At 33.2% G+C, this 10,991-nt stretch overlaps 3 protein-coding genes across 3 annotated transcripts; 2 read left to right on the top strand and 1 right to left on the bottom strand.

Moving 5' to 3' along the window:
• Nucleotides 1-2,922: 2,922 nt before the first annotated feature.
• LOC128891137 (flap endonuclease GEN-like) lies at nucleotides 2,923-5,867 on the bottom strand. The gene is made up of 6 exons (XM_054150375.1): nucleotides 5,630-5,867; nucleotides 5,277-5,553; nucleotides 4,918-5,204; nucleotides 4,682-4,843; nucleotides 4,446-4,611; nucleotides 2,923-4,373 (listed from the first exon to the last, which is right to left on the bottom strand). The coding sequence occupies exons 1-6, from the start codon at nucleotides 5,785-5,787 to the stop codon at nucleotides 3,252-3,254; spliced, it is 2,172 nt and encodes a 723-aa protein (XP_054006350.1). The 5' UTR covers nucleotides 5,788-5,867; the 3' UTR covers nucleotides 2,923-3,251.
• Nucleotides 5,868-7,459: 1,592 nt separating this feature from the next.
• On the top strand, nucleotides 7,460-8,675 carry LOC128890610 (peritrophin-1-like). The gene is made up of 2 exons (XM_054149264.1): nucleotides 7,460-7,590; nucleotides 8,299-8,675. The coding sequence occupies exons 1-2, from the start codon at nucleotides 7,584-7,586 to the stop codon at nucleotides 8,673-8,675; spliced, it is 384 nt and encodes a 127-aa protein (XP_054005239.1). The 5' UTR covers nucleotides 7,460-7,583.
• A 1,021-nt stretch (nucleotides 8,676-9,696) lies between these two features.
• On the top strand, nucleotides 9,697-10,991 carry LOC128890609 (peritrophin-1-like; the record flags this gene model as incomplete). Its single annotated transcript, XM_054149263.1, has 2 exons — nucleotides 9,697-9,858; nucleotides 10,642-10,991. Coding segments are annotated over exons 1-2 (357 nt in total), but the record flags the coding sequence as incomplete, so codon positions are not given.

Genomic DNA, 10,991 nt, shown 5'->3' with positions numbered 1-10,991 from the left:
TCATAACATACGGTGCCATTATAAAAAAGTCAAGGTGACCTTTACATTTTTATGTAAAAACCATTTTATTAGATTTAAAAATATGTAGCTTACCAAGATTTGTTTCAAACATTTTTTAATAAATGATGGCGTAACTTAAAGCGTAGAGCATGTATATTAGCGGTTCGAGAAAACCGAGAGACGTGCAAGATTCGGGATCCCACTTTGTGCCATGGAATTCTTGTAAGGAGCAGATCCTGGTTAACATTTGGGCCTTGCCTCATTCGTGAGTATTTGGAATTGTTCCGTTTCGCATTGTGGAGTTCCAGCATCTTTCGGGATCCCGATCAGTTTGAATCGAAAGCACCCCGTACGGCATCGGCTGAGTCGTGGCCCAACCATAGAGATTGTTCACGTCAAAGTACACGAGGTACGTCGAGGACTCGAATGGCTCGAGGGATGTATTCATTACCGACTCGCACGTACCTGTGCGAGCATTTGCTGAAGCCAACGTGTATTCGACTCGCCGCAAACATCACCGTTAGACATCGACTAATAACTCGAATGTGATGTTAGCGTGCTTTAGCATTTCCACGTGTAGCCAAGAAGAGTATAGTAGACGCGGAATGTGTATCGTCATTCTCGGCAATCAATCATCGAGAAAACTTTTGAATACGTAGGTCAATAAAAACATCGAACTTTAGATACGGATCACTGTAGGCTTCTAACGTACCGCCATAGTCATTGGCAACTATTATACAATTAACCAAACGTAAATGGACAGAAAAGACAATTTTGGCAACTCCACTCCATCAGTTCTAGAAGAGTATCGAACGGTAATATTCTTACGATCAACAGTAAGATTTTCAACCAATGTGAGAAAAGATATGTATTTAAAACGATCAACTGATAGGATAGTACTGAAAGGCATTCGCCACCTTCAACTGAATGTTCAATATACTGTTTCACAAGTCAATAAACATGAGATAATCATTTTGATGTGTTACCATAGTCTTACCTATGCTTCGTGCCTGTTAAAGCGGCGAAGGAATGTAAATACCCTAAGTGGTTTGTAAATTAAAAATTAAAAATTAAAATTAAAGGAAATTTCGTATACCGGGGTTTACGAGGCTGCTGATTAATAATCTGATATCAAAATTCAAAAAATTAAAATGACGGAAAAGTTATTAGATAAATTTGCACAAAATACGAGATCCTGCTCCATTTAAAAACTTCGTGTTTGTAGTAAAGAAGTACGCGCCTCAATTTCAAAATTAGCGATATTTACAGAAATTTTACTGAACGCGTGCGTTGATTTTGACAGAAGTTACAGTGAGAAGATTTTGTTTTCTCAAGCGGATAGAGTGGTAATTTTTGTGTGACGGATTCTCAGTCCGGACAGCGCAGTCTTTCCCTTCTAATTTATTTTGAATAGCTATACTTGTTGGTAGAAATTCTAAATAACATCATGTATTTTTGTTCTTTTGGTCGTGATCAAAATTTGTTTTCATTCTTCGTGGAACGCGTTCACTTATAGAAGAAGAATGTGCGTCGTTGCAGGACAAATTGTGAAAGACCACTGCTATTGCGTACGAGTCGGTACAGTTTAAGTTACAGCCAAAGCGTGCAGCGCCTTTAAAGCTACCTGTGAAGTGAGAATGATCGCGCGTACCCTTTTTGTCGTTCTCGATGAACGGTTTGCCACATTCGTGAGATTCGTTACGTGGCGAATGTGGACAATTGTCCGTATAAATAAAGATAATGGAAACGCTTAAACCACAGGATAGCAAAGTAAGTGAACGAAATTGGTTTTTTATTTAGAAAGGACAGTAGTTCGAATAACGCAATAAAAAAATCGATTTTTTGATTGGCTAATACCTTGAACCCTTTGACCGCGGGACGATTTTTTGCTGGAAACTCTGAGAGGCGTAGATGTGTGAATGTAAAATAAAATATATCAGATCGTAGGGTATTGTCACGTCCCGATTTCCAGATTTGGAAATACACTTTAATATACTTTTTCATTTTTTAATAGATTGTTGCGTAGAGTTTAATCAATCAACAATTTCCAATATATGTAATGTACGAATGAATCGGACGAAAGAATAGAATGGATGAAAAATGTGGTAAAAAATAAGAGTAATACAGAAGATTCAGAACAAATAATTAATTAATTAATATATTGTTAAGTACGCGGGTAAACTATGTACCCTGAAAGGAAACGTTATTATAATTGAAAAAAAAAAATTAACTAGTCAACTAAGTAATCAAATTCCGTATAGTAATAACGAATATCGTATAGACTTCCATCAACTGAATGCATACATATTCTGCAATTGTAAATGCAAACGAAATGCAAAAGATGTGTAAAAACGTAGGTACAAACGTAAATGTACCGCACAATGAGGATTTAAATCTGTCTCATTGTAGGGAAGTTCATTGTGATTTACAACCGTTTACTGACCATAGTGGAAGGTGTACTATATACCACAATAATTATATTTGTGCTGACCAGCAACGCGAGCGGTTTAACGCAATGTATTTCCCATCACACGCCATGTATCTTTATGCATGGACTGTACTGTCGTCATTGTCCATATTTCAGCCAAATCGGCGTACAGGTTGGCATTTTGCATTTCGAATTATCGATGCATACTTTCAGAGACAACATGGTAATTTATAGAATTGCGGAAGTTCAATGAAACATTGGTTTGCAAAACATGACACTATACCGCTTCGTGACATTGGTAATATAACAGAGTAACCGAATGGAGTATTCTAGTCTATCAAAAAATTTATTGTTCTGTTTCTATTACTTTTAGATAACAATTTGGATTTAAATGAAAAAGTCGTACTATTTTTTTATCACGGTAAATGATACAAGTAAATGACTTATAGATAAATGTAGGAATAATATTCGATCGATTATGAATAAATGAACTTTGATTTCTTTTGTGATACATATTTTTATTTCATTTAGTTTATTTTGTATAAGTTATTAATGATACTTGTTTATTACAGCAGTCTACATTTAACATAATTGCACTGTAAAATGATACTTCACACATACAGAATATGAAGTACTAATGTGAAGTATAATACAATTTTTTTAAATGTTTAAAAAGATAAAATATTCATTCAACCTTAAACTATATTTTATGTACAAAATAGTATATTTACAAAAGTAATTCATAATATTCTAGTTTTTTAATCGATACTCCTTATATAAAACAGTTTATTTTAATCACATGCATTGTAACAACTTGTGTATGTTACGGATTGGTATCGTTCATAAGATCATCAAACCCAAAACTAAACCTTATACTTTCATTCGTTTCTGCAACCATGTTTTGCAATTCCTTTGTATTATTACACGAGAGTAATCTCTGACTGAGGGGTACATAAGATTCATCTATACTAGCAAATTCATCAACTTGATCGCAACTTACGATACTTTTTCGGAAGTCGTTAAATTTTGTTTCAACATCAATTTCTGTATCGATTATGTTAAAATCTTTAGTAGTTTTCACATTGGAAATGTTTTCATCTGTACAAAGTTCTGTATCTTCTACAATATTAAATTCAAACCTTCTTCTTTCACTACATATATTGTCGATTATTTCTGTCATATTTAAATCTTGATCATCATTATCACTAACAAAATCATCCGGCGAAAGTTCATTAAACATTCTGTCCAACGTATCGTTCAATTTTGAATTTATTTTTTCTGATTGTAACACTTTATCAAACTGAGGTCCACGTTTTACCTTACCAATTTTTTTTTCGTTTTCGACCTGACTATCCGACTTTTTCGATCTCTTTGGTGTGATACTCATTCTTCTAAAAGATTCTTCTAATGGTACCGTCTCAATTTTGGAGATAAACTCATCAATCTTCCTAGTGTTTTCTGCATTTCCAGGACATTTTTCAGTCTTTTTCTGTTGCCTTCTTTTAGTTGTACCTCTCGCAGTACCTTCAGAATTCGAGCCATTTTGTGCTTTCTTTTTTATTGTTCGTTTTTTCGTTTTCGCACTTCTTGCATTTTCAAAGTCTTCAATAATCTTTGGATAACATTTCAATACGGCACTTTGCGGTTCAATACTTGTTAACTCAGATAGAATATCAGGATTATCGACACTGTTTTCATTATTTAATGCAATATATTCTTTCAATTTTTGTATTATATCGTGCTCCGTTTCCCAAATTATTTCGTAACTTGCAACAGATCTAATATTTCGAATTTTTTTTATTGCTTTAGGAATGAACAAATCAGACAGTAATCGAACGTCGGCAGTTATATTAGGAAGATGTAAGAGTTGCCATCTCGTCACTAGAGGAAATATTTTTTCAAATGCATACTGTGGCTCCCAAGATAAGTGTTGTTCCATGAAGTCCTAATATAAACTAATGTATAAACTTGCTAAACATGTTTAAGACTTTTTCTAAAATAGTCTATAAAAACTTACTATCAATTTACTCATCTGTGGTTGCTTCCATTGAAGATCTATTTTACTAGGCACAGGGTCTTTTCTAATGAGAAATTCATCTATCAATTCTTGATTAGGAAAACCTTCTACAAGAAGCGCTTTTTTCCTCAAAGCAATTTCATTTAATATTAAAGCCCTTTCCTCTCTAAACAAAAATATTATGTCAAATATTATACGTGTTTTCAATAAATGACACACAATACACAAAAATTTACCTATAAGAATCATTACACTTTATGACAGTACCACAGTCTATGCAACCTGATTTTACATGTTTCTGGACTTTACCACTATGACCACAAGATGAACATATGTTTGGACATAATAATTCTGCTTCTTTCTGGTCTAAACTATTATCCGTTCTCCAACTTTTTATTCTAAAAAGATAACATTACTTACTGTGCATCTTTGCAATAAAAATATTTATTAAAACTTATAATATATAACATACCGTTCAAGAATGTCTTCGTCGTTTACAATTTTGAAAAGTTTCATAGCTGCTTCTTTACCAACACCATTCAATCCTTCATCGTAATCACACCCACATAATAATGCTAATGCTATCATTTTATTTCTCCCTATATGTAACACATTCTTTATTTTATCTATACTATATTCATCAACAGCACCCCCTGTTCCTCCCCGATTTCCTTGTGCACTCATACAAAAGTTTCTATAAACTACGGATGCTCCATATAAAAAACAGTCACTATCTTGACTTATACATCCATCAACAAGCTATATAGACATTCACCAATGAAAGAATTAAACAGAATTCGGATTGTCCTATACTTATAAATATGTATTTACCCCGTCTTCATTTAAATAAGCACACATTGCTTCGGCCTCTCCATGTCCTTGTACACATGCTAAGCCCATGTATTTAAGCATTTCTTTACATTCTTTAAGAATCCTATTAAATTGTGATCTCCCGCCTCTATGTGCAGTTTTTCTTTCCCGAAATCCAGCGCGGACATCGTTTCTCTTTGCTATAGTATTATGTTTTAAATTAGGTGCTTTTCCTTCTAACACAAACACTGGTGATATTCCTTGCAGAAGAAGGAACGACGTACGAAAATATAAATTCCTGTAACAAATAAAAAATGATTCAGCATTGTTGATTCTAAATACAACTGAAATGTAGCTAAAAGAAAGAGACGAACCTAAGATACATTTTTGGCTGAGCTGAATTATCAGTAACTGTTTGACTATCCACAACCCAACAGCTCATGTCGATTGCTATTGTTTTTCCTTGGAGCGTAAACATTGGTTTCCTTTCGCATAAAGGTGACAGTATATTCCAAAGATCTTTCACTCCCATTTTAAACGTTTTAAATGTTTCAAATCAAATTATACAAGCAATCTTTTGCAATAAATATTCTGCAGATGGCGCGTTATGTGTAACTAAAGGATTTTGTAGGAAAAATGTCCAAATGTGTAATGAAGATAGTTCTCACCGTTCCTGTAAGATAGCGCCACCGACACATTTTATGCATTTTATATACATTTATTCAATGAATTCGATAAACTTGATGGAAGTGCCATAATGCTTTATTTTCCTATCGAATAATTCAAAATTATGTTAATAAACGGAACGTGATTAAGGGATTAAGATAGATTTTTTATATGAAACAAATTTTCCTGGAGTATATTTCCTTACTATTGTATTATATTTGAAAGAAGAAATCGAGAATCATTAGATTTTATTATCTTATTGGAAATATAATAATGCTTTATATCTGTATACAATAATTTATATGCTGCACGTTTAATTTAAATATGGAGTATAATTTTACTTAAAGACATGAACGTGCTCTTGAAACCTTGAAAATACCTGTAATCGGAGTAACAGTCTTCTCGTAAAAAATTAAAAGCAAATGTCTACAATCTTTACTAAGTAATTTATTATCTTGATTGCGCGTTAATAATAACAACGTTTTTTAATAATAATAGCAATACTATTTCGTCATTGTGTCATTCAGAACCAAATAAAATGCAAAGTATAACGCTAATTTAAAGCAACATAATGGAAATTCTCGAAAGGTATTCAAAGAATAATCATGATGTAATAATACGTTTAATGTACGTTTCGATTCTGCATCTTATTCGTACAGATAAATTTAGATAGACGTTTAAATATCATACTTAACAATTTAACATCGTTTCATATTCGCTATACAATTTTCCGCCATTGCAAGCAATCGTTTCTGTGCTCGTAAGAATGGTCTTTAGTTTAGTATCTTTCTGATAATGTGAACGTTTCTTGATAGTAGAATTACAAATCTCCTTAAAAATACGCTGTGATGTCGTCTTTTCAGAAAATTTAATAGAAGTAGTTATCAATTAATCGACTTACAATAAGAACGTTTTACGAAGAAACGTTCTTACTGTATGATAACGCAATATACTCACTTCGGACACAAGAAAAAAATGAAGTTTTAAATTAAAAATAAATTTAAAAAAAAGCAATAAAGAATAAATATATAATAAATATAATAAAAGAAATAATCTTGTATGTATAATAGATACAATAATTCGGAAATAATATACGTATCGATACCTAATCAAATGAGTAGTTCCACCATTACGTTTTCAATTTGTGTGCATTTTAGACCGAGAAACTGTATATGAATCAATTATAATAAATGTTGTTCGTTTTATCATTATCAATATCCATTTACACTTTGATACTTCCAGTATCATACTATAGCATAATTTGTGGCGTTCATTGAAACACTGTAGACGTAGAGTATGAACAAAAATCCCACGAAAGGTACATATTAATATATCTAAGAATTTTGAAAGAAATTTTACAATAAATTTCGAGATATCCATGTGTACTCGGAAAATTGTAAATTTTACAATTATTAATTGTCTCTGTACATCCATTTGATTTGCACGTGGAGTGACGGACACTAATGTAGTACTACTCACACTGATACTGTCATACTGACTTTGATAAGAGTTCCCGTAACACGTGATAACATAAGTTGTTAGTTCTTCTGATATGCGGAAATTAATACAGTGTGTAATACGTATATAAAGAAGGTAAATCAATTTAGTGGTACATTTGCAGTGGTTGACGCATCGAGATACGACAAGACAACAGTTGACGCAATGAAAGGTAAACTTTTTCCTGTCATTTGTAATTGTAGTTCTTGCTTCGTAGAATTAAAAAGTAATTTATACGGGTGACTTATGACAGATTTATATGACAGATAATAGAAATATCTATAACGTTTAAGAAATAAGTGTCAAATCTATCGGTAAAGTTTATTGCCCTATAGACCCATATAGTCCGTATAGTCATGAAATCACGAAATATTATTTGTCCACCAGTTTTATTCTTTTCTCAAAAAGTACAGTTACTCGACAGTATTTCTCGGCTTCAGTTTGAAATTTCAGTTTCCTAGAAGAACTGTCTTCGGGAAAACGTTTATATCTTTATTTTTTAAGCTCAAACATTACAAAAACTAATTGTAAGTTTTATAACATACTCACACGTACGTGTACATTATACGTACTATCGAACAGAATTTTTCTTCTCCCGAAAGTACATTAATATATTGTGTAAAAGAGAAAACCTAATTCCGTATTCATTTGTTCGTGATTAATTCTCAAGGAAGACTTTATTTTGAGGATTGCAAACTGCCCAATCTCCTTAATGAAAGTACATATATTTGTAACATTTTAAACATAAGCGTTAAATCTATCGTAAAATTTATTACTCCATACGCAGATAGAATATGTTAAGTATTTTTAGTATAACGCGGGTAGTCCGAAAATTGCGTTATTCGTATATAGTTAACGAGACTTATTTTAACATTTTCAGCCATATTTGCAGTAACGATTCTCACGGTTTTCGTGACCATCGTTCGTACAAGTGAAGCTGTAACATGTCCACCAGAGAATGAAGAATTTGTTACTTTGGTTCCAAATCCGTTAGACTGTACAACCTTTTACATATGCGACAAAGGCGTAGCGTATTTGAGGAAGTGCAGTCCCGGACTTCATTTCAACCCCGTGGAGAAAGTATGCGATTGGCCCGAACATGCAAACTGTGAGCAAAACCCACCGACCGAATCACCCGAAACTACGCCCGAAACCGAAGCTACGACCGAAACTGCGCCCGAAACCGAAGCTACGACCGAATCACACGAACCTACGTCCGCACCCGAAACTACGTTCGTACCTGAACTTACGACCTAATCTGTGACAATACAACCTACCAAAGTAATAGATGTTTAACATAAAATTATACTGTTCATAACATTACGATTAACAACAAATAATTATGTACGTCTGAATGTAATAAATACGTTGCGCATATGAAGTGAGTCAGTTATAAAACGTTCAATTAGTGCCAGCATTGCAAAGACAAGTATGATAGACGTTACATATTCATGTAAATAATATGTATGTCATGCTGTTAACACAAAACATGCTCCTTAACTCAAAACGATAATTTTCTGCGGTCTGAAAAATCCTACTTGATCCTTGAGAGTACCGAGACTAATTCTATTGGCGTACCACTATCCCTCAAGGCATCCCTATTAATTAATCGAGTACGTAAAAAAATGCATTGTTGTCGTACTTTTAAGGAGTTACGCTGAAAAGAACACAACAAACATTCGATCATCAGCAGATCCTATCATACTTTCAGTAGCTTTCGGTCAACGGCGATTTCTTTCTCAAAATGTACCATAACATTCTTGAAATGTGTATCTTTTGACAAATGCGATACAAAGATCGATTTTAAAAAACTTGTACAGTGTTGCGCCTCTTAAAAGAAAGTAGGACAGTAATGCTACGAATGAAGAAATGATCGTGAGTAATATGGTAAGAACACAACCAATTCGTTAGTAAAGTTTTTCCGTGACTCAGATGGATGAACAGAAATGACATGAAAGGAATTTGAGATAACATATAAGACACAAGATAGATAGATACAGTTTTTATTCCAGCTTTCAAGCCTTGAAATGGACTTGGATTACAATCCACTAAACCATTTACACCCACGCTCACATATAAGACACAAATTAATACATTTCGAAAGTCTTAAATAAATGTTTCAAAAGTTTTGAAAAAGTTAAACCAATGTAGGCAATTTACATTTGTAGTCAATGACTGTCATAGTTCATTTGTAGAATATCAGACACGTCATAAAAGTACTCAACATGATACTGTCATGGTAAGAATGATAAGAAATCTTATAAGATATTGTAACATCAGTGGTGGTGGTGGTTACAATAGTAATAAAAATTGTAGCAAATATATATATATATATATGGAACTATCAACGCAGTGGCACATTTGTATCTTGCCTGAGGTGCAACACGGTACTAAAAGATTACGTTTGGCGGAGCTTTACTCTGCGGAGTCAAGATGAAAGGTAACCTCTTTAATACAACAATTAATTTAAACAAAAATCTTGTATTATTCAATGAATACATAACGTACTTATAACTAACGCATTAAGAATACACGTTGACAGTGAACAAGGTACAGGCTGTTTTACTGTTATAATAAATATTTCATGGAAATGTCCGATTTAGAACAAGAACGCTTATCATATTCTATTTAACGACGTTTAGAAATTTTATTACAGTATTCCGCACATATTATTTCACGAATTTATTCGACTTGAAATATTACAAATATGCTTCCATCACACGAACGTACTTTTATCTTTAACGAAAACTGACGATATTTATACTTAGTAATTAGATTAAACTATAAAATTCTGCAGATTACTATACGATTTCCTCAGTATTTTTTACTCTACGCACGAAGTTGTAACTCTAGCAATTCTAACGATTTCTTCCTCAAAAAACAGAACATTCTTAAAATGTGTATCTTTTGAGAAATACTAACAAAATCAGCCAAAAAATGTCTAAAAAGTTCATTGATTTTACAAGTATATTTACTCTTTATTATTCCATACTTTAGGACATGATATTTTAAATTCTTTGGAATATATCAAGAAATAATCTGTATTAAAGAGACTAGGCAGTCCAATTGTTAAAATTTAAAGTATTCATTTGTAATTAATTCCAAGAAACTTATTGAATGAAAACCTTCAATGCAGTATGTTAAATATTTTTAGTAGAATGTAGGCAGTCCAGAAATTGCACGATTCGTATATAGTTAACAAGACTTATTTTAACATTTTCAGCCATACTTGCAGTAACGATTCTCACGGCTTTCGTGACCTTCGTTCATAATAGCGAAGCTGTAACATGTCCACCAGAGAATGAAGAATTGGTTACTTTGATTCCAAATCCGTTAGACTGTACAACCTTTTATATATGCAACGGAGGCACACCGTATTTGATGAAGTGCTCTCCAGGACTTCTCTTCAACCCTGTGGAGAAAGTATGCGATTGGCCTGCACATGCAGGGTGTAAGCCACACAGTGAAACGACAACACTTCCGCCAACCTCAGAACCTGAATGGACCACGACTCCCGAACCTGAATGGACCACGACTTCGGAACCTGAATGGACCACGACTCCCGAACCTGAA

Source organism: Hylaeus anthracinus, unplaced genomic scaffold (assembly GCF_026225885.1).
Source record: "Hylaeus anthracinus isolate JK02 unplaced genomic scaffold, UHH_iyHylAnth1.0_haploid 12001, whole genome shotgun sequence".
NCBI lineage: Eukaryota > Metazoa > Arthropoda > Insecta > Hymenoptera > Colletidae > Hylaeus > Hylaeus anthracinus.
The sequence above is the reverse complement of the archived record's forward strand: the minus strand, read 5'-3'. Positions and strand labels throughout refer to the sequence as shown.

What these genes read in the sequence shown, in the direction of transcription:
- LOC128891137 (XM_054150375.1), bottom strand. Translation starts at nt 5,787, where the DNA reads ATGGGAGTGAAAGATCTTTGGAATATACTGTCACCTTTATGCGAAAGG. An exon ending in CAGCCAAAAATGTATCTTAG is followed by an intron (nt 5,554 to 5,629) that starts GTTCGTCTCTTT and finishes TATTTGTTACAG; the next exon opens with GAATTTATATTTTCGTACGT. An exon ending in CACAGATGAGTAAATTGATA is followed by an intron (nt 4,374 to 4,445) that starts GTAAGTTTTTAT and finishes AGTTTATATTAG; the next exon opens with GACTTCATGGAACAACACTT.